The sequence below is a fragment of the Saimiri boliviensis genome, chromosome 15 (assembly GCF_048565385.1).
Source record: "Saimiri boliviensis isolate mSaiBol1 chromosome 15, mSaiBol1.pri, whole genome shotgun sequence".
In the NCBI taxonomy this organism is placed as follows: domain Eukaryota; kingdom Metazoa; phylum Chordata; class Mammalia; order Primates; family Cebidae; genus Saimiri; species Saimiri boliviensis.
Window position 1 is genome coordinate 7,729,003 of NC_133463.1, and position 27,839 is coordinate 7,756,841.

At 39.6% G+C, this 27,839-nt stretch overlaps 1 protein-coding gene across 3 annotated transcripts in view; it reads right to left on the reverse strand.

The window, feature by feature from the left end:
* ATP6V1H (ATPase H+ transporting V1 subunit H) overlaps nucleotides 1-27,590 on the reverse strand; it is a 98,282-nt gene extending 70,692 nt beyond the window's left edge. The window contains exons 1-7 of one of the 3 annotated variants that reach the window (XM_003940850.3): nucleotides 27,314-27,590; nucleotides 25,888-26,033; nucleotides 21,886-21,988; nucleotides 18,214-18,303; nucleotides 7,465-7,578; nucleotides 5,053-5,157; nucleotides 1,906-1,959 (exon numbers count right to left, since the gene is read on the reverse strand). In XM_003940850.3, coding sequence (XP_003940899.1) covers nucleotides 1,906-1,959; nucleotides 5,053-5,157; nucleotides 7,465-7,578; nucleotides 18,214-18,303; nucleotides 21,886-21,988; nucleotides 25,888-26,000 — 579 coding nt within the window. In that variant the 5' untranslated portion in view covers nucleotides 26,001-26,033; nucleotides 27,314-27,590. Of the gene's footprint in view, nucleotides 1-1,905; nucleotides 1,960-5,052; nucleotides 5,158-7,464; nucleotides 7,579-18,213; nucleotides 18,304-21,885; nucleotides 21,989-25,887; nucleotides 26,034-26,799; nucleotides 27,232-27,313 lie in introns of those variants that run through there. The other 2 variants (XM_074386654.1, XM_003940851.3) reach the window with 2 other exon arrangements.
* Nucleotides 27,591-27,839: the final 249 nt, after the last annotated feature.

Genomic DNA, 27,839 nt, shown 5'->3' on the forward strand with positions numbered 1-27,839 from the left:
TTTGGAAATACAAGCATGAAAGGAAGGGCCGACACTCTACTCTTAATACATGGAGGTCTGCTTTTCAAGTTGACAGGCATCTAAAAAAGTAAGAGCTTCAGGAATAGACCAAAAATATGTTTAGAGTTGAGAGGTACTAGAAGAAGATAAGAAACCAAAGGCCATCTTTTCCTAACTCACAATCACTCCTGATGTGAATTCCATTTGGGATGGATTCTTATACATCTACCAGATAAACCACTTTACACCAACACACCACCAATTCAGTTAATTTTGTTTTTCTAATGCATTGCACAGAAAATAGCAAAATAAGAATGTCATGTCAGCAGAGTTTGTACCTCCTTATTTAAACTCTAATAAATAAGTCTAAGTCTAAAACAAGATAAATAATTTTTCAAACTGGTAGAAATTCAAGTCACATGAAATAAAGATTTCCAATTGAAACAAAATAAAGATTGTCAATGTAAACATCTGCTTCTGACTGAGAAACAAGACTTCCTACTCACCATTTCCCCAACCCACCATTTTCTAACCCTACCAGGCCCCAGGATCACACTAGTTCTGTATCTTCTTCTGATTCCACTTCAGAAGGCTAATAGCCATTTTCTGGCCTAACACATGAGTCATCAAACACTTCAACCCATGCTCCAAAAGAAGCCCAGTTTCAAATTGGATTCTGCTGCCATCTATGATCTTAGAACATACATGCCCATAGCATTCATTCAGATAATGGAAGCGTCCGTAACCAATACGGATGAGCTCCTACAGAGCTCATTCAGGTCTATTGCAGGCAGGTTACAGAAACGACCCTTTTAAGATGCTTCCTAATTTCCTAGCCATATTGCCAACAAATGAACCTAGATGTACTTCTGTTTTTATCTCCTTTTTCCCTATCTTTCTCTCAAACGACTCTCATCGTGAACGTCGTTATCTGTCCAATCTTACTTCCAATTCCTGAGCTATTCCTAGAGCACAGCAAAGTTAAGTCATTCCCAAATGGGAACGGTAACTTTAGCCAAGAAAGGAACTTGAGGAGCCATAATTAGTTTTAACCTTTAACCTTTTGGCTCTCCAAAAATGTGGAAAGAGATTGGTCAAACAAGAAAAAAGGTCAGGCAAGGGGTTTGGCCACCATGTAGCCCCACACGAAGCCTGCAGCTTCACAGTGCAGCAGCCAGTTTTAGTGCCATCAAGTAACTGAATTTCTTGGCTGGGGGCAGTGGCTCACACCTGTAATCCCAGCACTTTGGGAAGCCAAGGCAGGCAGATCACTTGAAGCCAAGAGTTCTTGAGACCAGCCTGGCCAATGTGATGAAACTCTGTCTCTACTGAAAACACAAAAATCAGCCAAGCAGAGTGGTGCATGCTTGTAATCCCAGCTACTCAGGAGACAGGAGAATCACTTCAACCCAGCAAGCAGAGGTTGCAGTGAGCTGAGACTGTGCCACCGCACTCCAGCCTGGGGGACAGAGCAAGACTCTATCTCAAAAAAAAAAAAAAAAAAAAGTAACTGAATTTCTTTTAAATGTCTGACATTTTGATCACCTGTTGATTACACAGATACCAATTTAATCAGGTAACTGAAGTTTAAAGAGAAAAACTTTATGAATATTTGCTCCAGTTCTGAATTCAGATTTTTACTTTGATTCTCAGGTCTGAAACAATTAGTGGCCTGGAAAACAGAGCAATGGGGAAAAACAAGTCTTATGACTACCACAGAAAAGATGATCCTCACAGACCGCCAATATTTATATATAGTTATAATACTATCGCCTGGCTGGTGGTGACCATGGATTGATAGCTGGGGAACTAGTAAACACCTTCAAAATTTTAAGTTCTATAACTCAAAATAATTTATTTTTGGAGTGTTTAGGAGGCCAGTGAATTAAGAAGGAATATACTTACATCATTTGAAGAGACTGTTCCTGTTTCAACAGCAACACCGCTACCACGCAGTTTCTATTACAAAATAAATAACTCATTATTTAGTTTTGTTTTAATTTTATCCTAATTTATCAGCTTACAAAAGGAAGCTAAGCACATTTTCTCCATAATAACTTTTCCTCTATAATTTTATTCCTAATCCTCCTCAATAAAAAGCAAGGGGATGACATAAAAAGTTCTAAAGTTCGTTACACTCTTCTAGAGACAATATATTAACCAGTAAATAGCTAAAAATGGAACAATAATAAACTGACTACTAAGGTCAAGGTAAATTTCATGGGTGAAGCTAGTGCGAATTTCCAAGTCTTAAGATTTACTGAATTGTTTTTCCAATAAGATGACTGCCTTACACTGAACTATCCACACTATATTCTGTAGCAAAGCTTTGAAAAATAGGTGCCTGATGTCAGGAAGGTACAATATGCGATTTGGCTATGCACAGCAAAGCTAAAAAATTATAATGACAATCAAAATCTGAAATGTCATATAGAAATGACCAAAGAAAATTTAAGGCAGAAAGTGCGAGAGAAAAGCAATAATGAATTTCTGAAAGGAAATTTTTATTTTGTTTTATTCAATAACTACTATCTATGAAGTGCAGGCATGAGTCCCCATAACCCAAATGCAACACTCCAAACTACCCAAAAATGCTTTGAAGGCCACCATAAGGTCAAAGAACAAAACATCTAAACTTGCCACTAACTTGGACTTTTGAAAGTTTATTCCTATTAAAACTATGAAATTGTGGTACTTTTTGTGAGAGAGAAAAACACTTGTGATAGAGAAAAAAGAGACACTCCAGATGTGGCACTATCGCATGACAACTGAGCAAAGTGGCAGGTAGTATCAGAAATGACTGTTACTTTTTAAAATGAAGAGTCTGGATTTTAATCATGATAGAAGGCTATGAAGAAGCACCTGCCTGCAGCAAGAGAGACAGTGCAATGAGGGCCAAGCAGAAGCGGTAACCAGACTAGGAGGCAAGGCCAGGCTGCACCTGGGTGCCCGGATGAGGTCCCCCACAGCAGAAGGACTCGCAGAGCAGAGGCACTGCACAAGTCAAAGTCCACAACTTAAAGCCAAAGACTCTATGATAAAAAGAGTGCACAAAAAAGACACAGAAAATACTTGAAGAGCACTGATCTATAAAAACTCAATTCTAATGAAAACTATTCTAGACACTGACTATACCTGAAAGCTAACATTATAGCAGAATGAAGTTTTGTTTTTGTTTTTGAGACAAGAGTCTCACTCTGTCACTCAGGCTAGAGTACAGTGGCGTGAGCAGCCTCAACCTCCCCAAGCTCAGGTGATCCTCCTGCCTTGGCCTCCTGAGTAGCTGGAACTACAGATGTGCACCACCACGCCCAACTAATTTTTCTATTTTTTGTAAAGACAGGGTTTTGCCATGTTGTGCAGGCCGATCTCAAACTCCTGGGCTCAAACAATTGGCCTGCTTTGGCCTCCCAAAGTGCTAGGATTACAGACATTAAGTCACTGCACCAGGCCCGGAATGAAGTCTATTTAAGGGGAGCGATTATTTCAAAGTAGGAAAAAAGGGAGAGGTATATGCTATATAACTAAACATTCTGATGCCAAATGATATGCTACATTAAGAAATTTTAAATCTCACTTTCACAAGCTTGTTTCTTACATGCTTTAAATATCTTGTTTTTTTTTAAATATCTCACAAACTCAATGAAATCTGCAAATTGGTGGCTCTTATAAAAACACTTTTTAAAAACCAAGCCCCAAGCCAGTTAAAATTGATGCTATTAACATAAAAAGAATTTTGTTCAACAAACTCTAAAGTATCTCTACCCAAATATATAAATGGCAATTAGGCGCCCCCAAAAAAGGCAGGCAGCAATAAGACAGAAAGTAAATCTAAGCACAATATGGTGTCTTTCTTACGCCTCAAACTAAAATCTATTAAAATAATAAAGTCACCTGAAATCTGAATGACAACTTTCAAAAAATTTCAAATAGATATTTATTTGTAACCTAACAATATTGTTTCTCCTGGTCCCATTCCTCTGACAGGTCACCCTCACATCAAAAATCTCATTCCCTTCTACCTTTTCATCTCCAGAATCCTCCTTCCTGTCCACCTTCTGTTCTCTCCTCTTCTGAGTATCAATCCCACCAAACCTCTTCATACCTACACTTCATCCCTGTAAGCCTGAAACTAACACTCATACCCTGTCTTTTGCCCTGTTCTGAGGAAACATGAAGACAAAACTGAAAACTTGTCATTTTTCCAGTCATTACACCCAAGCTATTTTCCTCCAGAGACACAGAGCTAGGAAGGCCTACAAGCAACCAAGATGACCAGTAGGCAGTCTCCACGTTGTTCATTAGGCCTAACCAATCCCACCCTGAAACTGTGAAATTGTGAGAACAAGCCAGTGTGTGTGACAGCATCCTTTCACAGCTGGACTGGGCAGTTCCAGGCTCAGCCAGGGACAGCTGGAAGCATGGGAGGGACTCGGCCAGACAAGGACAAACAGATTCGCTAACAATGATCCAGAGCATGCTGTCTGCAGTTTGAAATGTACTCGGTTAGACAGCCTAGCATGGTTATGTAATCAAAAGGGCATAAAAGATCTCACTCGAAACTTTCAGAGAGCGCTCCCAAAACCAAGATTTCTCGCACAAATCTTGGTGGTTCACAATCCTGGGGCAGCCTAGGGAGCTGCGCCTGGAAGTCTCTCGGCCCGAGGCACGCTCTCTCCTGCTGCACCATTTCTTTTCCTTTACTGAAGCCTCACACGCGCGTGCTCTTTGGAGCTGTGCGGGTCCTTTCAAGTCTCCAGCCTCTGTCATCTTGGCAGCCACCTAGAAGAAAGGTACTCCCTGACCCCTGAAAAGCATGAATAAGAAACCCCAAGTGGCAGAAAAGACAGAAAGGATTGAAATGAAGCCAGTCAAAGAAAGAAAAAGCAAAGCACACTACCATATCTAAGAGTAGTTTGGTTTACTTGTCAAGTTCAAAATGGCATTATTTTAATAAAACATTTTTGTAATTCAACATATTTACTGTAAAAAGCTTAAAAGAACATGGATGTTACATTCTTTTCAAAGATACTTTAAAAAAAATTCTTTTACCTGTGAACTCAGCTGAGTTTTTATCCAGTTGAAATAGTAATTTAAGTCACTGCCTTCCATCAATTCTTTTCCCCAAGCTGCTAACTTGGCAATAATTCTTGCTGCCTGAAAACGAGTAAGAAATACATTTGAATGCAACATTAATTCTAAAAATCACATTATATACCTTAAAAATAGGATTTGTAACCATTTTGCTACACAATTTCTTAACACTCAACTCCTCTAAAAATAGTTTATATTTCATTTTTAAAAATATATTTTGAAACAAACATTTAAAATATATTTTTAAGTATTTCCATCAAAGTGAACCAAAATTAGCTGAGTCTTAGGAATGTCTTGACACTCCCTGCATTATTTTGAGTTTCAGAAGATTGGGATTCATTACATGACCACCAAAACAAAAAGAACACAAAAATCTTTCTTAGAAGCAGACTGTCACCAAACCACTTGCCAGAATTCTAAGCAATCTCTACAACAAATGGCCAACCTCTCCCACACTCATGCAAGCCCCCTGGGAGTTCTCATACTTAAAAGTCCATTTCTTGGGATAATATACATCCTAGGTATTAGTTATCTCTCCCAACATAAACAAATATCCTTTCTCCTCAAAGATTTCTCCATTTTCTTCACGCTATATAACCATCATTTTTTTAATTAAATAGGCAATATAAAGTACTACTTCTCCACACACAAACCAATTTCATATTCTATCAGTACTAAGAGCAACTCACTGTCTTAAAACTCCAAATCATTCAGCAATAATTCATCCTAGTAGAGAACGAAAGGCTACCTCAAAATAATTTCCTGTGCTAGTAGACTCATGTTGTTCTTATATTTGAATACAGCAAACCAGACTGACTGGTGCACTTCCAAGGTCAGAATGTCAGATACTTAAGCGTTCTGGTGTATTTAGAATTCTACAACATAGGGACTAACTGGAGTGCCTTTAGTCACTCATTGAGTTGTGACAGGCTGAGGTTTTCACATGCCCAGCTAAATGAACTTATAGATACATTATCTAGTTTAAACTCATCTTGCTGTCACAAAATAGGCAACTGACTTAAAAGAATTCCTGTTAGGAGGCCAAGGATTGAAAATATTACTAGCCGTGCATGCACAAGACCAAGAAACAAGAGACCTGACATTTATTCCTAGCATAAGCTCTTTATTAGCACATGGTAAACCAGTGGCAGTCTGCCCCTCAGAATGTGTAAGATTGGCCAAAAGTAAATGAAATCATCAAGAAGTTAACATGGGTTTGGCTGTGCAGTAATAATGAACCTTTCCCTAAGTGTGTATCTGTTTAATGTATTTGTCAGTTTTGTTACAGCATGAGGAGGACATTCAAACTGAACAGTGAAGATAAGCCTCTACAATTTTAAAGAGGGAAATACATTACTGAAATACATGACAGAAGAAAAAGTATTCTTTAAAATACAGTTTATTTCATCAGTCCTTAATTTCTCTTTTTAGATATTTCATAATGTACACAACACGTAAATATGCTATATGAATACAATATACTGTATGAATACATATACATGTGGAAGAGGGAAGGAGACCACACACATGCTCAGAGATGTTTCACTGCCGGTGGCCCTTGATTTGAAAACTTTAAAAACATCTACTGAAACAAGAGCCTCTGGGGCTACCACATGCCCCCAACCAGCTCCTGCCATCCCCATCCCCACAGCCCACTCCCCAGTGGGAACAGAGAAGGCCTGTTTGTACAAAAGTTTATTCTCTCAACCCTGCTTTCAGACTCCATGAAAGATTCTGCAGCACTAGGACTTCCAAACATAGCTTAAGTTTAAAACAAGAGTGTATTTAAGATACTGAAAAGCAATCAAGTAATTACATAAAATAAAAATGAAACACAGTAGCTGCTTCAAAGTGAAATTTAATTTATGTAGTAAAATGTGGTTAATCCCGCTACAAACACTGTAGAGCTATTTACATGTGAGAATTCTCCACAGGCTTTGATCAATTCCTTAGAGTCTACAAAACCTTAACTGTGTCAGAGCAACCCTATCTCCCTCCAACTACCGACGTCTGTCTCTACTGAACAATATTGAAAAGCAAATGTCATAGTAGTTCCCCTATGGGAACGGACGGGTTACTAAGTCATAAAAGGCCCAGATTTCTTTCTTACCTAAATGAGAATGTGATCACAGTTTTATCTGGCACATTTAAAAAAACATAAAAATTTTAAAATAAATCCCTTTCTTCTTGCATTTAAAAAGAAAAATCTGGCTGAGTGCAGTGACTCACACCTGTAATCGCAACACTTTGGGAGGCTGAGGCAGGTGGATTGCTTGAGCACAAAAGATTGAGAACATCCTGGGGAACACAGTAAGAGCCCCCTCTTTAAAAAAATTAAAAAGAAAAGAATCCAATGAATTCACAATTTACCATATGAACAGTAAAGGGATCCTGTCGATTCAGCATTGGCAGAAAGTAGGGCCACGCAGTGTTCTTGCTACGTCTTGCATAGTCAAAGAAAATGCTAACACGCTGATGATTTTCCTAAAAAAAAAGAAAAGAAAAGAAATGATATCACCAATCAGAACACATTTTGCTAAAGAATATAACGATTATGTACCACTTCTCAACATCCCATCAGTCTGTGTTCTTTTTTCAATGTATGTGTGTGTATATGTGTGATTTGTCACTCTGTCATTATCATTACAGGGCAGAGGGCGGGGATGGTGGTAGGCAAAGATATTTTACTAATAAAATCACCTTTGATGATTATTTTAAATCACAAATAAGACTGTAACTCACACGTCTCAGCCTGCACCTCTGACCTGCTACTCCCAATGCAGCAGGTCTACACCCACCACCGACACCCTAGTGGGAGCACCTGGCTACCACGTGAGGGAAATCAAAACCAGGAAGGAAGCAGGAAGAGTACCGGGGAAAAAAATGCACCTCAAACTACTAACAAACAGGCAAGGCAAATGGAATTAAATGAATTGCAAATGTTCAAGGTTACTTCTTAGCATATCATGGTAGAAAATTTGGGATAAACACGGCAGAAAACAGCAAATACTGCCAGTGGACGTAGGAGGGAATTCTTAGTTCCAATCATGAAAACTTCACCTCTCACCTCAATTTTCTTTACATATCACTGGCTGAGATCCACTTTCTGGTTCATTAAATGACTATAGCTGTTAAATAGCAATACTTCTTAAAAAAAATTTTTTTACGACACCACCATATCAGCAGTAATACTTTTTTTTCTGCTTAAACTTTTATTTATTTCCATAGGTTACTGGGGAACAGGTGGTATTTGGTTGCATGAGTAATTTCTTTAGTACTAGTGCATGAGTAGTAATACTTTTTTAAAAACACAAATAACTGCCTAAACAAAAATTCCTATTTTCAGATTAACATTTAATTACTTTTAAATTTAGTGCTTTTTGTTGGTTAATATTGGTCTACACTAATAATTACCTATTCGAGGATTACCCTACTGTCTCCTTAGGTAATGAGTCATTATTGCTCACAGTAACAATTGAAATAGTTGTAATAATGATTTTATCAAGGAACCCAAAATTCAGGTGAGCCATCATTGTTTCATTGGTAGAGGCACCCAGGCTACAAAGCTTTAAGAGAATAAGGATAAAGAAATCCTTCAGTTCAGGTAAACAGCAACTGCTGTTGATATCCAGGCATAGAAAAGAATTTAATCCTCAAAATCATGTGCTAAAAACTCAGCATGTGAGGAAATATAAGCAATTCTGTTCAAAAACATTTTGTTCAGAAGTGGGTGGGGTGGGGAGAAGCAGCAGCAGCATCTTTAAAAGATTGGGTGGCAAAAAGAAAAACAAAAGGGAAAACTAGGGTTCTGCGAGACAAAATAAGACCAAAAAAAAAACCTCCAAGGACACACAATCTACCTCCCACCAAAAGAAAGCTTGAAAAACACGGAGAGATCCAAGATGGCTGATCACTAGCAGCTCGGGATTGTAACTCCCAGTGAAAGCGCAAAGAACGAGAGGACGCCACACCTTCACACTAATTCTTGTTGCTCACGCACCAGGAGATTCCCAGCGGAGGAGCCCCACGGGTCGCCAGCGCAACTCTTGTGACCGGCCAGGCGGTTTTGCCCGCGCCTCGGAGCATTGGTTCTTGGTGCAGAGTCAGAAAAGCACCGTCAATCTTAACGCCGCTGATTTAGTCGGCGCAGTGGGTTGCTCAGATTTCGGCGTTGAGAATCAGTAAGCTGGACGTCCACTCAGAAACTCAATTACAAAGACGGTAAATACAAAGACCACAGATGGATAAATTTATAACTAAGGGAAGAAAACAGCCAAAAAAGGCTGAGAATACCCAAGATCAGAACGGCCTCTCCCTCAGCAGGGGATCACAGTTCCTCATCAGCAACGGAACAAGGCTTGATGGAGAACGAGTGTGTTCCAATTACAGAAGCAGGCTTCAAAACGTGGATAATGAGAAACTTCTGTGAATTAAAAGAACTTGTTTTAACCCAATCTAAAGTAACTAAGAACTTTGAAAAAAGATTTGACGAAATGTTAACAAGAATACACAATTTAGAGAGGAATATAAGTGAATTGATGGAGCTGAAAAACACAATAGGAGAACTTCGTGAAGTATGCACAAGTTTTAACAGCCGAATTGATCAAGCAGAAGAAAGGATATCAGAGGTCGAAGACCAACTCAATGAAATAAAACAAGAAGACAAGATTAGAGGAAAAAGGATAAAAAGGAATGAGCAAAGTCTCCAAGAAATACGGGACTATGTGAAAAGACCTAATCTACGCTTGATAGGTGTACCTGAATGTGACGAAGAGAATGAATCCAAGCTGGAAAATACGCTTCAGGACATTATTCAGGAAAATTTTCCCAACCTAGTAAGCCAGGATAATAATCAACTCCAGGTAATACAGAGAACACCGCAGAGATATTCCTCAAGAAGAGCAACTCCAAGGCACATAATCGTCAGATTCACCAGGGTTGAAATGAAGGAGAAAATACTACGGGCAGCCAGAGAGAAAGGTCAGGTTACCCACAAAGGGAAGCCTATCAGACTCACAGCAGATCTCTCAGCAGAAACCCTACAAGCCAGAAGAGAGTGGGGACCAATAGTCAACATCCTTAAAGAAAAGAACTTTCAACCCAGAATTTCACATCCAGCCAAACTAAGCTTCGTAAGTGAAGGAAAAATAAAGTTTTTTGTGAACAAGCAAGCACTCAGAGATTTCATCACCACCAGGCCTGCTTTATAAGAGCTTCTGAAAGATCCACTACACATAGAAAGGAACAAACAGTATCAGCCTTTCTAAAAAAATACCAAAAAGAGCATCAATATAATGAAGAATTTACATCAACTAATGAGCAAAATAGCCAGCTAATATTAAATGGCAGTATTAAACTCACATATATTATTAATTCTAAATTTAAATTGACTAAATCCCCCAATCCAAAGACAGACAGGCAATTTGAATAAAAAACTAAAACCCATCAGTATGCTGCATCCAGACCCATCTCACATTCAAGGATACACAAAGACTCAAAACAAGGGATGGAGAAGGATTTACCAACCAAACAGAGAGTTAAAATAAATAAATAAAAAGCAGAAGTTACAATTAAGCAACAAAGATCAAAAGAAGCAAAGAAGGACATTATATAATGATAAAAGGATCAATGCAACAACAAGAAGAGCTAAAGATCCTAAATATATACGCACCCAATACAGGAATACCCAGACATACAAGACTTATAAAGAGACTTAGACTCCCACATAATAATAATCGGAGACTTCAACATTAATATTAGACAAATCAGTGAGACAGAAAATTAACAACGATATCCAGGACTTGAACTCAGATCTGGAACAAGTAAATGTAATTAACATTTATAGAACTCTCCACTTTAAATATACAAAATATACACTCTCATCAGTACCACATCATATCAACTTAGAAGTTTAAACGAAATCTTGGTTGGCTCCTTGTTTGTTATTCTCTTCCCTCATTTTCTTTCATGTCTCCATTATTAAGGACAATTATAGGCATACCCATATTTAGATTGCATTCTAGCCCAGGCAATAAAGCAACACCCCCATCCTCTCTCCCTCTTCCTCTTTCTCTTTCTTCCTCTTCTTTATTCTTTTTTTTATAGAAAAAAAAAAAAAAAAAGAACAATGTGCTCCATAACCAGGAGAAAAGTCAGTCAATAAAGGGACCCAGAAAGTCAGAGATGATAGCATTGGCATCTAAGGGCTTTACAGGTCTTACAAATACACCAACATTTTTGGGGTTTTTGTTGTTTTGTTTTGTTTTAAGAAAAAAAAAAAAAGTCATCTATTAAAGAAACTGCCAGCCTTGGCATATAGTGAGAGCCTTATCTCTACAAATAAAAAATTTCAAAAATTAGCCAGGTGTGGTGGTGAGTGCCTGTATTTCCAGCTACTCAAGAGGCTGAAGTGGGAGGACTACTTGAGCCCGAGTTTGAGGTTGCAGTGAGCTATGGTGGCACCATTGCACTCCAGCCTGGTAGACAGAGTGAGATCTTGTCTCAAAAAAAGAAAACTAAAGAAAAGAAAAGGAGAAAAGGAAAAGAAGCTAAAAGGCCGGGCGCAGCGGCTCACGCCTGTAATCCCACCGCTTGGGAGGCCCCGGCAGGCAGATCACCTGAGGGCAGGAGTTCCAAGACCAACCTGGCCAATGTGGTGAAACCCTGTCTCTACTAAAAATATAAAAATTAGCCAGGTGTGGTGGCACACACTTGTAATCCCAGCTACTCAGGAGGCTGAGGCAGGAGGATCCCTTGAGTCCAGGAGGCAGAGGTTGCAGTGAGCCAAGATCATGCCATTGCATTTCAGCCTGGACAAGAGCGAAACTCCATCTCAATTAAAAAGAAAAAAAAAAGAAAGCAAGGAAGGGTTGGGGGCGAGAGAGAGAGAGAGAGAGAATAAAACAAACTGCATATCACAAGGAAAAAAAAAAAAGAAGTCAGGCACAGTAGCTCACACCTATAATTACAGCACTTTGGGAGGCCGAGGCAGGTGGATCATTTGAGGTCAGGAGATCTAGATCGGCCTGACCAACATGGTGAAACCCTGTCTCTACTAAAAATAAAACAGTTAGCCAGGCCGCGGTGGCACATGCCTGTAGTCCCAGCTACTCAGGAGGCAGGCAGGACACTCATTTGAACCCAGAATGTAGAGGTTGCAATGAGCCAAGATCATGCCACTGCACTCCAGCCTACACAATGGAATGAGACTCCATCTTGGGTACAATGGCTCACACCTGAATCCCAGAACTCTGGAAGGCCAAGCCTGGCGTGCATCACCATACCCAGCTAATTTTGTATTTTTAGTACACTGTATTTGTATTTTCACCATGTTGGCCAGGCTGGTCTCGAACTCTTGCACTCATGATCCACCCACCTCGGTCTCCCAAAATGCTGGAATTACAAGCATGAGCCACCATGCCCAGCCAATATTTATTTATTCTTAATTAAAGAATGGAAATTAAATTCCCAGTTCAAAATGCTAGAAAAGGTAAACAACAACAACAAAAAAGCAAGGGAGGAATATAATAAAGCCAAAAGCAGAAGCTAAGGTAGAGAACAGAAAAGCTATATAGAACAATTATTATGAAAATCCTGACTGAAAAAAATCAACAAAATGGGGGAGACACACTAGTAAATCAAGAAAAAAAAAGCAGAAAGCACAAATATACAAAATAAGAAATGACATGAGGGACATAATATGGAAATAGAGAAAAAAATTTGAAGCATAACATTTAGTAAGATTACATACAGTCTTCTGTGAAAATAAATGTAAAAGCTTCAATGTAATGATTTCCCAAAAAAATGCAGATTACCAAATTATCACCATTTGAGATAGAAAGCTTCAAATGACCAACTCCTGTAGAAGACATAGAGAAAGCTATCGAAGAACGGCAGGTTCAGATGTATTCGCAAGGGAATTTTACCAAAACTTGGCCTTTGTAGTCCTAATGCTACATAAATTATTACAAAGCACAAGCAAATAAAGAAAAATCTCCAAATTCTTTTTATAAAGCAACTATAATGCTAATACCTAAACCAAATCAAGAAAGCAAAAAATAAAATGAAATTATAAACCAGTAACACATATGAACACTGGGGCAAAAATCCTAAATAACAGAAAAGAGAATTTGATATCATATCAAGAAAACAAAGACATATAACCAAGTGGGATTTAACCTCAAATGCAAGGTTGGTTCAGTATCAGAAAAAACATTACTATAATTCACTATATTTATATACCTAAGGAGAGGGGGAAAAAAAGTCATTCTATTATCTATGTAGATGCCCGGAGAATAATAGCCTTTAACAAAATTCAACACCTATTCTTAATAATAGCACTCAAAAAATAAGAACTGACAAGTTCTTATAACCCACAAGAATTTTAAAAGAAGCAAAATCACCCGTTTAATAACCAGTAAGAACTGAAAAACAAGTCAAATAATCTGGTTTTGCAGAATGTACCTTTATAAATCAGAGGAAAATTCAATCGCAAAAGTAATTCAAATAAAAGAATTCACTAAGGCACCAAAACAGAAAACACACAGAGATCAATGACTTTCACATACATTAACAAAAGTTCAGCAGAGATAAAATGGAAAAGAAATGCTATTTTTAACAGTAATAGTAAGATAAAATACTAAGGCAAAAACTTAACAAGAAATGTTACAAAACCATTATGTGAAAATTACAACACTCCTGAAGACACAGACACATACATAACAAAAAGAAAGGCATACCTTGTCCTCGGACAGAAAAATTCAGTACAAGGGGAGAGGCATCCACCATTGCCGACAAATGACATCATTTCTCCCTAAGTTAACTTACAAATTTATTACCAGTTTTTTTAATAGAGACAGTGTCTCACTATGCTGCCCAGGCCGGTTTCAAACTCCTGCCTTCAAGTAAGCCTCCCACCTCAGCCTCCTTCTAGGTGTTCTAAGTACAAGCTTGAGCCAGTGCCAGGCCTTGCTTTGATATTGTTTTTTAATAGTAACTTACAGATTTAACACAACTTGGTAATAATACCAACAAACTTTTTCATAGATCATATAAGCTGACCCTTCATTTCATACAAGTAAAAAACCAACAATCGAGAATACCTAAGTAATACTGGGGGCAAAAAAAAAAACAAACTGTGAAGGGAACTAACCATAAGATCCTCTAATTAAAACTAGGTGGTATTGGAACATGCATTCCAGAAGCAAAGTATAAAAGGTACAGAAATAAACCCAGTTATACAGGGAGGTTTAATGTTAAAGGCAGCATTTCCAACACTATGGCAAAGACTGACATTTTAATAAATGGTGCTAGGACAACTGAATGGCCATTTGGAAATGAAATTAGGCACATGCCTTACACCATAGACAAGAACCAACTCTAAGCAGGCCAAACGTCTAACTAAACATGAAACTATACAAGTATTACAAAAAAACCTTGGTGAATTCCACTATAAACTCAGGTATAAGGAAGTTTTCTATTCCTCAAAATCTAGATTAAAAAAAAAAATCCTGATAAATTAGACCACATAAAAAATAAAAATAAAATTGTTTTACCCTGTGAAAAATGTTATAAGCTAAGACAAAGGTAAATAACAAACAGGGAAAAAATATTTGCACTTTCTATCAGAGATATACGCCCTACTGAGACCAGCTCGGCTGTAGAGATCCCCCCCCACACACACACACACAGGCGGCACTGAAGACATTAAGAAGCAGACACCAAGACAGAACAGCAAAGTGGGACTATCAGGGGGGCCAAAAGCGTTCTGAGCTGAGAGCCTCAGGGTGCTGACAGCATTCCAGGCTGAGGGCCTCGAGCAGATGCTGACCCACGTAGTTATTCTCTCTGAACAGCTGATTATTATTAACAAACAGGTGTTCTGTGTTTTCTCACAGAACCGAGATAAACTAGGCAGGCAGCTGGTACCTGCTTACCACTGATCACAGACAGACTAAAAAGTATTCTCCACGAGGGAGCCACGGGGGCAAGGGCACATAACCAGTGCTTAAAGACTCGTTTTAAATGGTGTATGATACACACATACTGTTTTACTATGTTAGAACGCCCCAAGCAGCTTTCCACTTGGCAGGGGGCCAGCCAGGTTTTCCTTGCCATCATTCTCAGCAAACAATATAATTTATCATACACTCAGCATTTCTCAACAATGCCCAACATATAAAGAACTCTTAAAACGGGCAAAGACATGAACAAACAATTCAGGCAAAAATGTAAAGGCAACCTTTAAGATCATCTGAAGATGTTCAACCTTGGATACCATTCTGATAGGCAAAAATGTAACAGCCTGACAATATCCTCTCTCGAGAACATTACAGGGAACCAGGCACTCACACACTGCTGATGAGAATGCAAAACGAAACATCTGGCAATATCTTAACAAACTACATATGAAGTTCCCTCTTACCCAGCAATCCGATTTCTAAGAATTTACCATGAAATACATACCCAACAACACAAAAATACATTTGCACAAGGTTATTCTTTGCTTCATGATTTCTACCCAACCACAACATCCATTATTATATCAGAGGCTGAGTGAACTATGGTACATCCACTAATGGGGTACCATGTAGCTGTCAAAAACAGAACAGGGAGGTGACATCTCTATGAACTGACAAGTAATGATTTCTGACATATTTGGTTAAGTGAAACAAGCAAAAAATAAGAGACTATATCTAGTAAGTGTTTTGTAGAAATAAGAGGGGGAAGTAAGAAAATATACATGTGTCTGCCTATCTATGTTCACGGAAAAAAAAATTATATTGCGCTGAGCACAGTGGCTCTTATCTGTAATACCAGCACTTTGGGAGGCCGAGGCGGGCAGATCACTTTAGGTCAGGAGTTCAAGACCACCTTTGCAAACACGGTGAAACCACATCTCAACTAAAAAAAAAAAAATACAAAAATGAGACAGGCGTGGTGGCAGGTGCATGTAACCCAGCTACTCAGGAGGCTGAGGCAGTAGAATTGCTTGAACCCAGGAGGCGGAGGTGGCAGTGAGCTGAGATTGCACCACTGCATTCCTGCCTGGGCAACAGAGCAAGACCCGATCTCAAAAAAATACATAAAAATGATAATAATAATAAAATACACAAGGATGAGGGAAAAACTAAAATAGAATACAACAGAAACAAATGAGTCTTACAGTAGTTCATGAAAAATAACCACTCTGAAACTTGAACACAACACTGTGACTACATATCCTCAATTTAAAACAAAAAAACTAAAAACAAACACTGAACTCTAGGTAAAAGGCTTGTTTTTTTATGTGTACATGTTTCTTTCAACTCTTATTTTAGGTTCAGGTGTACATGTGCTGGTGCGTTATATAGGTAAACTCATGTCAGGGGGTATGTTGTACAGATTATTTCATAAGCCAGGTACTAAGCCTAGTACCCAGTAGTTATTTTTTTCTAATCCTTTCCCTCCTCCCATCCCCCACCCTCAAGTAAACCCAGTGTCTGCTGTTCTCCTTTGTGTCCATGTGTTCTCATCATTTAGCTCCCACTTACAACTGACATCATGGGGTATTTGGTTTTCAGCTCCTGTGTTAGTTTACCAAGGATAATGACCTCCAGCTCCATCCATGTTCCTGCAAAGGACATGATCTTGTTCTGTTTTATGGCTGCATAGTATTCCATGGAGTATACGTATGTTATCTTTATCCAATCTGCCACTGATGAACATTTAGATTGATTCCATGTCTTTGCTAATGTGAACAGCGCTGCAATGAACATACATGTGCATGTGTCTTTATGGCTGCACGATTTATATTCCTTTGGGTATCTACCCAGCAATGGGACTGGTGGGTCAAACAGTAGTTCTGTCTTTAGGTCTTTGAAGACTCACCACACTGCTTTCCTGAGTGATTGAGTTGCATGAGCCCACAACTCTGAAACTATCTTCTGTGTATTATAGTGTAGAACAAACAAGTAAATACACTGAGGATAAGAGCAACTCACAATCTCACTGTTACAGAAGAGGAACACATATGGAAAAGAGAGACAAGAAAGAACCCTGTGGTGCTCAGCTGACATGTAATGGGAGCTACCAGCATGTCATGGTGTTAATTTACAGATAGGAACATGTGAACAGTCACTGGGGATATGAGCAACCAGGGTCTGCATCACGACTCACAACTCCCTCATTCTAGGCACAGTCCCATACAGTAACCAACATAACCATGGCAGATCATAACATGCACTTTTTTCTAAACCTTACTGTTTTAAATGAAAAAGTGCTCAGAGAGACCAAGGTCATTCTCAGACAGGCCTGATATTGATCCTTCCTCACGTTATAATATCACTAGATTCCTGTAAAGGACATGATGACCCCTAGGAAGACAGCACCACTCTGCCCAACGTTTGTATTCCCAATAATAGTACAGTGCTTGGTGAAAAGAAGGCCATTAGTAAATTTTTTCTTCCTTGTAGGTTAACAGAATCACCCTCCCTAGACATCCAGACTTTTTCTTTCAAGTATCTTGAGACATTCAGCAGCTGGAAGACCTATCTCATAAGAACTGCTCTACATACCAACAATCTAAGCCTAGATTATATTCTAGTGTAAAATATATAAACATAAATAAAGGAGTCCTCTATAATTGGGTTCAGGGATGGTAAAGCATAAAATAGGAACTGTACAAAACTGGAAAAGTTTCTGATGATAAGCAAAACTGTTCCCAAAAGGAACAAAAGCACCAAACCTCCACGGTCTCACAATGGCCTAGAACATATGAGCACTGAAACATGTTGACTGACTGAATAAGAAGGAGCCATAGCAGCTGTAAGTACACAGGGTATCCAGAAAGCCTCAGGTGATTCACCAAGCTTTGCTGGCATTCAACAAAACACTCTCAGGCATCTCAGAAAAATATAGATATTGATTACTTGGCATTCTGAAAAACAAAAATAGCTTGTGTGTGGGTATCTCTGTCTTTAGCTCTATTAGCAAATTACAACCCACATAAATGAGAAAAACATATTATCACACTCTAGAAGAGTACCAGTGGTATAAGAGAAACCTCACCAAAAATGTTGCTACTGAGAGGTACACAAAAAGATGAAGTCACCAAATGTGTTAAGTAAAGGATACACCCACCTGCAGCATATCATCCACCATCGTGAGTATATACTGAACGGTCTGTTCTTTGGAGATATGAGTCATCAGATTTATAAATGTTTTAGCACACTAAAAAAAAAATGAAATTAATGTTATTGTTTTTATTTGCAAACACAACATTTTAATGGAACTTCAGTGAAACATTGTTTCTCTTTCCATAAATTAGAATACAAATACTATTAACCAATACATTTTACTTAAAAACGTATACCTTTTACAAATATTATGATGAAGTATGGGAGGATCTTACTTTGACTTACATCGGCTGTGATCATTTCTAGTGATAATTTTTAGAATGTTTACTATTTTTCAATAGATATACCTAGCCACTAATAACTCTTGATTACCCATGACAGCATGAAGTGATATAGGCAAGCAAAATTACAATCAGTTTTGAGTATTTTATTTGTTGTACTTAAAGGAAACAGAACACTAGAGCAACAGGAGTGCTGAAGATTGGAATCAGAAGGCCCTGCCCTGCCTCCATTCTACAGCATATCAGCTGTATGACAACCTCTCCATAATTCAATAAACTGGGCCAACAATATATTACCTATTCTGTTTTTAGCTCTTTGAACTTCCCCAGGATTGCTGTGAGAATCAGACCAATTTGTACATGGGGCTCCTTCAGCCAACCATGCCCCTCTGATAGGCAGCAGAATTGGACCTTATTATGGGGCCAGGTTTAAACTCAGCATATAAATTAAACAGGGTACAAATCAAAACACTCTATAAAAATCCCTCAAATCACCCTCAAAAAACATGGTTTTAAGTATGCAACATCATTCAGTAACAGGTTTGGAGTCACACTTTGAAAAACTTCCCCACCCTAAGGATGTATAAAGTGAAGTATATTTCACTCAGTATCCATTCATTCAATAATTCCCCAATGTAACAAAGAGCATGTGATAAAAGCCGTGCTATAAAAAAATGGAGACCTTATCAAAATCATATTCATCCTAGAACTTATGCCTATCTATGAATCATGTCTTCCATGGATAGACAGTCCACTCACCATACTGAATGCAAAAAGTTAACAGTAACAAATAATTGGGTTTTTTAATCAAAACATTAAACACTTTAACCTCTTTAAGTAGAAGAAAAAAAAAAAAACACAAAGATACAAGCTACCCATGGTATTTCTGTCAGAACTCTTTGCAGATATACTGCCATTTTGTTTAGATAAAAAGTTTCCTGGCATCTGCCCCATAAAAGGCCCATGACACCAGACACTGCAATTAAGAAAGAACTGTTTTTGCACACTTAATAAGAAACAGGTTTTTAAAAAATGGAAAAAAAAAAAAAAGAAGAAGAAGAAAGGGCTACTTTAACTCCTAACTTAAGGGAAAAGTCTTATTAACACACATCCCCAGTGCCACCAGGCACATGGCAGGGACTCAGTGTGCATGTACTGAACGAATAGTGAATGAGCTGCATGCTCCATTGTACATGCAGCTGGGGTGGGGAAGCTTTTTCAAAGGTTTTTTTTTCAAAGCTTTTTCAACAGCAGACATCACAAAGAAAGGAAAGAACTAGATTTCATCACACAGCTTCAACTTCAATATGCCAAAGAGCCCCATAAACCAAGTCAAAAATTCAACAAACAATCTGGGAAACTATGGCACGCACAAAGCTGGTATACTTAAAACATAAAGGAATCTGACTAATCAATAAGATTAAAAACACTTCCACAGATAAGTAAATTAAAAACATACAGCCATGTGTCACTTAACAATGGGGATAGTTCTGAGAAATTCACCATTAGGCAATTTCCTTGTTGTGTGAGCATCCTAGAGTGTACTTAAACCCAGATAGTAGCACCTACTACATACCTAGGCTTTATGGTAGAGCCTATGGCTCCTAGGCTACACACCTGCACAGTCTGTAACTGTACCAAATACTGCAGGGAACTGTAACACAATGCTAAGTATTTGTGTGTCTAAACATAAACACAGAAAATGTACAGTAAAAACGCAGTAGTATAATCTTATAGGACCACCGTTGCATACGCAGTCCGACACCTACCAAAACATGTTTATGTAGTCAACGCATGACAGTATAGAAGCAATTGATATGGGTACAAAAGGTGCCAAAAACCATCTGACAATGCATAACACTATTACATTAAGATACTATCTTTCGGCCAGGCATGGTGGCTCATGCCTGTAATCAAAACACTTTGGAGGCCAAGACGGGCAGATCACCTGAGGTCGGGAGTTCAAGACCAGCCTGACCAACATGGTGAAACCCATCTTTAAAAAAAGAAAAAAGATACTATCTTTCACCTATCAAAATGACCAAAAGATGAATGGCTGGACCTAGAGTGGGTGCTGGAGCAGGGGAGCATGGGCCCTCTCATATACTGCTGGCAGGACCTGCAAACTGGTACAATCTAACAAGAGGGCATTCTCATTATATCCAAAACTCTCACATGCTCAAATAGTTTAATCAATAATTACACTTCATTTTTTTGTTTTTTGTATTTTTAGCAGAGATGGGGTTTCACCATATTGGCCAGGCTGGTCTCAAACTCCTGACCTCAAGTGATCTGCCCTCCTCAGCCTCCCAAAGTGATGGGATTACAGGTAATACAGATAACTGCATTTCTAAAATTTATTATGAGGAGATTACTAAATGTTCATCTCAAAACAGAAAAACTGGAAGTAGCCAAAATATGCAACAGTTTAGAATTAGCTTAGATCATTATGGTTCATCCATTAAATGGAAAATTACACAATGGAACTTTCCATAAATGGAAACTAATAATTATTTTAAATGCCACAGAAATATCTTTACAGGCATAGTAGGGGAGGGAAGAATATACAGTTAAACAAAGAAAACAAAGCTATATACATATCACCCCTTTTGTAAAAAGTTCACATTTGTAGAAATAAGTGTGTAAGTTACATGCACAGAAAAATATTTAGAGAGGTATACACTATGGGTTAACAAGTCATCTTGAACAGAGAAATATCAGGTAGACTAACTTTTCTTTTTTGCTTAATAGTATTTTATTTTTCTATAATAAATGTATCACAAAAGAAGGTAAAACGTCAACATATGTAACTAAACGTTTTAAACCACTGTATACAAAAAAAACCCACAACGCTTCAAAGATAAATAGTAAAGTTTGCTCTAAATGTGACAAACAGTAATAGATTTTGTATGTAAGAAGACTGTGTATCAAAAGGTGATAAAACCCCATAGATTAAAAAAAATAGAATGCTCCCAAAAAAATTTTTCAAAGATATAAATACTTAATGAATCAACAGGAAAATAATGTAATCCCATGTCATCAAAGTGATAAGACGTCCCTTTTAACTTAGCAAATTCAAAGATTTTCAATTATATTAGGTATTTCAAACATTACTAATAAGAATATCAAGTAGAAAAATTATCTTTAAAAAAGTTAAGCAACTTTTAAAACATAATATACTCTGAAACAGTAATTTCTTTTCCTGAAATTTGTCTTCTAGGAGCATATTCTAAGAAGATTATTTAGAAATGCAGAAAAGGATGAAGGTAAACATATTCAATATAACGTTTTTTCCAAATTAACAAGAAAACCAGAAGTCACTTATAATCACTAAGATTTTCCTAAACTTTTGGATGACACAGGCAAGTGTTCATTATACAATGTTTATCCATCACCTGGCTGCCTTCAGTTTGAAGCATCTCTTGCTTCTCTTCGGGACTTCGTTTCATTTCAAACCTCTGAATAAACTCACAATCTTCAGCAGAAATCATCTGTCCCCTAGAAAGTAAGAATAAGATGTTTTGTTCAGTAAGAGATGAATATGTAAGCAAGTGATAGAGGAATTTTGAGTCTTTCTCTTCTCTCCTTGGCAGCAAACCACAAGGGCTGATGCAAGGGACCTGGTATCAGAGAGACCTGAATTCAACCTGATCTAGTTTATCTGCAAAATGCAAATAATTATCACATTGTCACTAAGGGGCTGTATTGAGGATGAAATTAAATTTACATAAGGTGGTGAGTAGCACCTGGCAAACAGGAAGCATTCAGTAAAATGTCACCTCTCAGCACAACCCAGAGTCCCACCCTTATTCCCCTTTTTAAGCCAAACAATTCACATGACTTTCTAATTTATCAAGTCCAAAGCCACTTTATATGAATTTCTACGGCCATTTTTCTCTAGCATATTCTTTCCATCCAGACAAAAAGGAGGGAAAAGCTGATTTTCCTCCTCTCTGGAGACAACTGCCCATCCTGACCCCACAGTCTGTTATTTTCCTCCTTATCTTCCAGGGGTCGTTTCATCACTGGCTCTTCATCCTTCAAGCCTCCTCCCCAGCACTCGATCATTGAAATCTTGCTGGCCGGGCGCCGTGGCTCACGCCTGTAATCCAAGCACTTCGGAGGCCAAGGCGGGCGGATCACCTAAGGTCGGGAGTTCAAGACCAGCCTGACCAACATGGTGAAACCCCGCCTTTAAAAAATAAAAATAATAAATAAATAAAAAGAAATCTTGCTTTTGATTTCCAAACTACTTTCTGTGCGAGATTCAGTCAAGACTCCCACCTTCCTTCTCACTCAATCATCTCCACTGTCTTCTACCTCCAGAGATAGTCCCACCATTTTCTAAGTCAGTATCCTCACCACTGTTATCTTCCCCAGTGGTGAGGATGCTGACTTTGAAAATGGTGAGACTATCTCAGGAGGTAGAAGGCACGCAGCTCAACTTTCCCAACTTCCACCCTCCTCAGGGACTCCAACATCCCACAGCAAACCCCATCCTAATCTCTAAATACAGACCCTACCCATTCATTTATGTACTGTCTAGTTATTAAGAAAAAGCTTAATCAAATACAAATGCATGTTTCACATACCACATTTTCATAATAACACGTGAATTTGTGAGGGACGAAAGCATACTGAGCTCTCGACACTAGGGAGCTCTTCCACAGGTCTTACTATCTCAGTACGGAATGTGATAGAAGATTCCCCGATTCTTCACGTTGTGTCCAGCCTCCAGCAATCTGTAAGCTCTTTTATGAGAGGCACGTTTCACACTCACTAGTGCCCACACATGAACAGGCTCAACAGGCACGCAGTTAACATTTGGTGACCACTTGCCCACACACCTACAGAGTGGAAGGGTTTTATCAAAGAAATCTGTGAGACGGACAGCAGAACAAAGGACAGACAAATACAGGAAAACGGGGAATATATATCATAGGCCGTGGGTAGCGAAGAACAGAAACAAAGCAATGTTTAAAATTCCACGTAACTAAAAACACTCCAAACATCAATGTTAGGGGGAGCTCCGGCCAGACCGACAGTGCTTTATGATCAACATTATTCTATGTAGGCTATAAACAGATCCAGGCTTTATAAACATGAAACTCCCTGTCCTCTAGTCTAAATGCACTCTGGTCCAAGAAATTAGGAAACAGAGCTCAGAATCCCAATTTCACAAGGGATTTAAACAATTACACAGATGCTGACGAACAGAAAAAATATCAGCAAGCCTCCCCCGCTCCGGTCCTTCAGTCAGTGGCCCCACAATAACCCAGTTCCTTAAAGCAGGAATCCAGAAGTCATCCAAGACTTCTCTTTCACCCTCCCACACCAAATCAATCATTAAGAACTTTCTCAAATGTATCCAATTCTGTCTATTCCATACCTTAATTACTGCTATAGCCTCTCTCTACCTCTAGCCTTATCATCCACAAACCTGCCCTTTATGCTGCTGGTAGAACAATTCAGTCAAGAGACAGATTTAGTCCTTTAAGTCCCAGCTACAAGATTCATTAGTTTCCAACACCTACAGCTCCTTGGAAAACGGCGAATGGTCTCAAGAAGAGGACTCTAAGACACACACTCCCATCTCCACTCTATCATTTTCATCTGTTTTACATGCTGACTCCACATCAACCATTGTTTTCATGGCTTAAAAATCAGCTTGAAAAGCACTGACTGATAGGATCAAGTCCAAACTCCTTCCAACCACACACCCACACACAGCATCTTCACCATCAGCCCCTGGCTGCCTCTCCAGCCCCAGCTCTCTGCACTGTCTGTCTCCAAAACATGTACAGCTCTCACCCAGAGTGCTGATTTTGCTTCCCTGACTTTGCTCCTGCTATCTGTTCTATTCCCAAAGCTGCTCCTACTTGCCACATGGCTAAATACCCCTCATTCTCGAAAACTCAGTTCAGGGACCGGCCCCTTCAGGAAAACTTCCAGAGGGTAGAATTAGTTGTCTTTTTTATGTGCACCTGCCAGACCGTGTGCATCCTTCTGTTGCCACAGTTAGCATACTGAATTAAAACCATCTATTAATACATGTGACTTCCCTACTAGAGTATGAGTTGCTTTAGGGATAGTACTCTATATGGAATTTTTGTAGCCTCAAAGCCTGGAAAAATGCCTCAAACTTGGCAATCAATAAATGTTTGATGATAGATTAACAGAAATGACAGGATTGTTTTTGCATACTATATATTCCTCATACAACAACATAAACTATTAATACTAATATAAAATTAACACTAATATAAAACTACAGATTGGCCGGGTGCGGTGGCTCAAGCCTGTAATTCCAGCACTTTGAGAGGCCGAGGCTGGTGGATCATGAGGTCAAGAGATCAAGACCATCCTGGTCAACATGGTGAAACCCCGTCTCTACTAATAATACAAAAAAATTAACGGGGCACGGTGGCGCATGCCTGTAATCCCAGCTACTCAGGAGGCTAAGGCAGGAGAATTGCCTGAACCCAGGAGGCGGAGGTTGCGGTGAGCCGAGATCGCGGCATTGCACTCCAGCCTGGGTAACAAGAGTGAAACTCCATCTCAAAAAACAAAAAACAAAAAAAAATTGAGATTCCTCAATTTGTTTTTCAAAATGCATATGCAAATCAACTGAATTCTTTAATTACTCGGTTATAAATATACCAAAATAAATATGAACTCAATAAAATATGGTCAAGAATACACGAATGCTCCCTTTACAGACAAATACAGAATACTAAAACACCAGCACATTAAATATGAATACACACAAGAAAGAAGGGAGAACTAAAATTTATGGTATTTAACATACTAATGCTTGTATTCTACTGTGTGAATTCTTTAAAATACATTATTTCAGCAACAAGCCTGTGGGCTATGTCTCCCCATTTCACATTTTACTTTATTGAACCTCAGAGAGGTTAAATGATTGGCTTAAGATCACCAAACTAATTGCAAGAACCAAAACTCAAACCCAAGTCCCTCAACTCAAACATCTATGCTTCTTATTCGTTGTAAGCACTACTCTAGAAAGGCCATCTGCCCCCCTGCTGACTGCCAGGGCATATTAGACCCGTCTAGCAGGTTTTTCCCCCGCATCCCCTCCTCCCTTCCGAGCCCAAAGACATTCCTCCTATGTTTCCTGCTCATTCAAAAAGTACCTCCAGCCAGCCAGGGAAGGTCAAAAGTACTATGAGCAGCTCTGATTTCTCACTAGAGCACCAAGCTGTTTCCATCTCACTACACTTAACTCCCTAAGACAGCTAATTATTCTGAGGAGGAAGTGTTTCTTCCACATTTATCAATATTTTCCCAGTATTTCTCTCATAGAAGCATGACCATGAAAAAGTCTGAGGCAAAAGCACATGACTGTCCATGATTCACAGCAAATCGGTACTTACTGAAGATAAGATTGCCAGTTCACTTTGTTTGCACGAACTTCTGCAGCCTTGGCAGCAATAATGTTGGTTGGGACAGCAGCATCCACAGCACCTCGGATATCCATTTTGGTCATCTAAACTGTAACCTTGAATGTCTTTTAACAGATCTTCAATTTAGGTGCAAGGGGGGGAAAAAAAAAACAAACAGAATACTAGGTGTTTCTTTTACAAACTATTAATATCATAATCACGTTAATCTCCCCAGGTATTCGACTCAAATATTAAATGTTCTAGGTCTGAACGTATCATTATATTTCAAACTTTGTCCACCACTCCATAAAAGAGTTCTTTCTTTAGGCTTTTGCTTTTCTAGAAAAGATTTTTTCATTGTTGACACTAACACTGAAATAAGATTTTTAAAGCAATCGTTTAATATACTGAAATCAGAAATCATGATTAAATAGAATAGGTATAAATATGGAAAAATACTGTAACTGTATACAATTGTGGTTAACTTTTCTCTTCTCATAAACAATAAGAATATGGATAGTACAGATAAGGCTAGCTACCTTACAAACATTTACTAAGCATCATTTTGAAGTGGCAAATTAAAAATTGTTAAGTCCTTTCTAAAATTACTCAAAATACACAGTGGAAACCTAATTTCTCAGAAGACAGCGCTTTCCTTTGCAAACAAAATTCACAGTATTTGCAAAATCAATTCGGAGAGAAATTTTTGGAACAAATACCTACTACAATTTAGGTAATGGAGGTCTGGTCGGTCAAGAGGAACACACAATAATGAAATTCTACGTAATTCTCACTCCTAAACTTCCGGATACAAACGGCTGATTTTATCACAACACAAAATACAGGTTGCCATTTGCAAAATATAAATTTATGACCATGGCCACAAAGAAGCTAAAATCCTACCAAAAATGCTATTCCGGGTTCCCAGTGATCTTGGTCAATTCGGAACTTAAATCTCCGTATCGGAAGATCTGCTACCTAAACAAACGGGGCCCGCGCAGAAAGACCGAGACCAGGAAAAAACGGGCTTCCACCGGGCCAGGCTGGGACTCTGCAGCCAAGGGGGCTCAGCCCCAGCAGCCCGTCCTGGGGTAGTTCAAGGTGTCTCTGGACACCCAAGTCCCTGAACGACTCGCACCCCCAGCAAGCCAGGCCCACGGCCCAGTCCTGGGAAGTTGACCCTCTCCCTCCACTCTCCTGCCCTCCCTCAAGTTTCTTCTCCCTGCGAGAAAGGCTCCTGAGTCTCGTCAACCTGGTTGAGGCCTGGAAGAAAAGCAATCGGGCAACCGGGGGCCGAAGGAGGGCAGGAGGGGCCCGAGCGGCGAGACAGCAGCACGCAGCAGGCAAGCTGCAGAAACTGCAGGGGCGCCTGACCGGGTCTGGAGCCTGAGACCGAAAAACCCGAGGGTGGCCGTACCTCGCGAACCCTCGGGACCCCACAGGGCACCCAAAGCGGGCAGGGAGGGTGCGGCGGTCCGGGGCGCCCGGGCCACAGCCGGGCTGGGGCGCCGAGTCAGAGCCAAGTCGGCGTCTCCTGTCAGTCCCGGAGGTGTCAGCGGCGGTGAGAGACTCCGGGAGCGAAAGGTGAAGCGGGCCCCGCACCAAGGAGTCGTGGAGGGCAGCACAGGTAGAAGGAAGCCAGCGCGGCCGCAGTACGATGACAGACGCGTCGGTCACGTGATCGGAGGCACGTGACCGCTGCGGAAGCCGGAAGCCGGGAGAGTCCAAAGCAGCCGGAGGAGGGGCGGGCGCTGCGGCGGGAGCCCCGGAGTCCGTAACTTGGGTCCGGGAGCGACCCAGGGCTCGCCAGCCAGGGCAGGTGGGAGGCGGCGAGCGCGGCAGGCACGCGAGGACCCCCCCAGCCCCCAGACCCAGCGCCTCGCCCGGGGGAGGCCGAAGACCGCCCCCCCTACCCCGGAAGCAGCCAGCGAGGCCAAAACGCT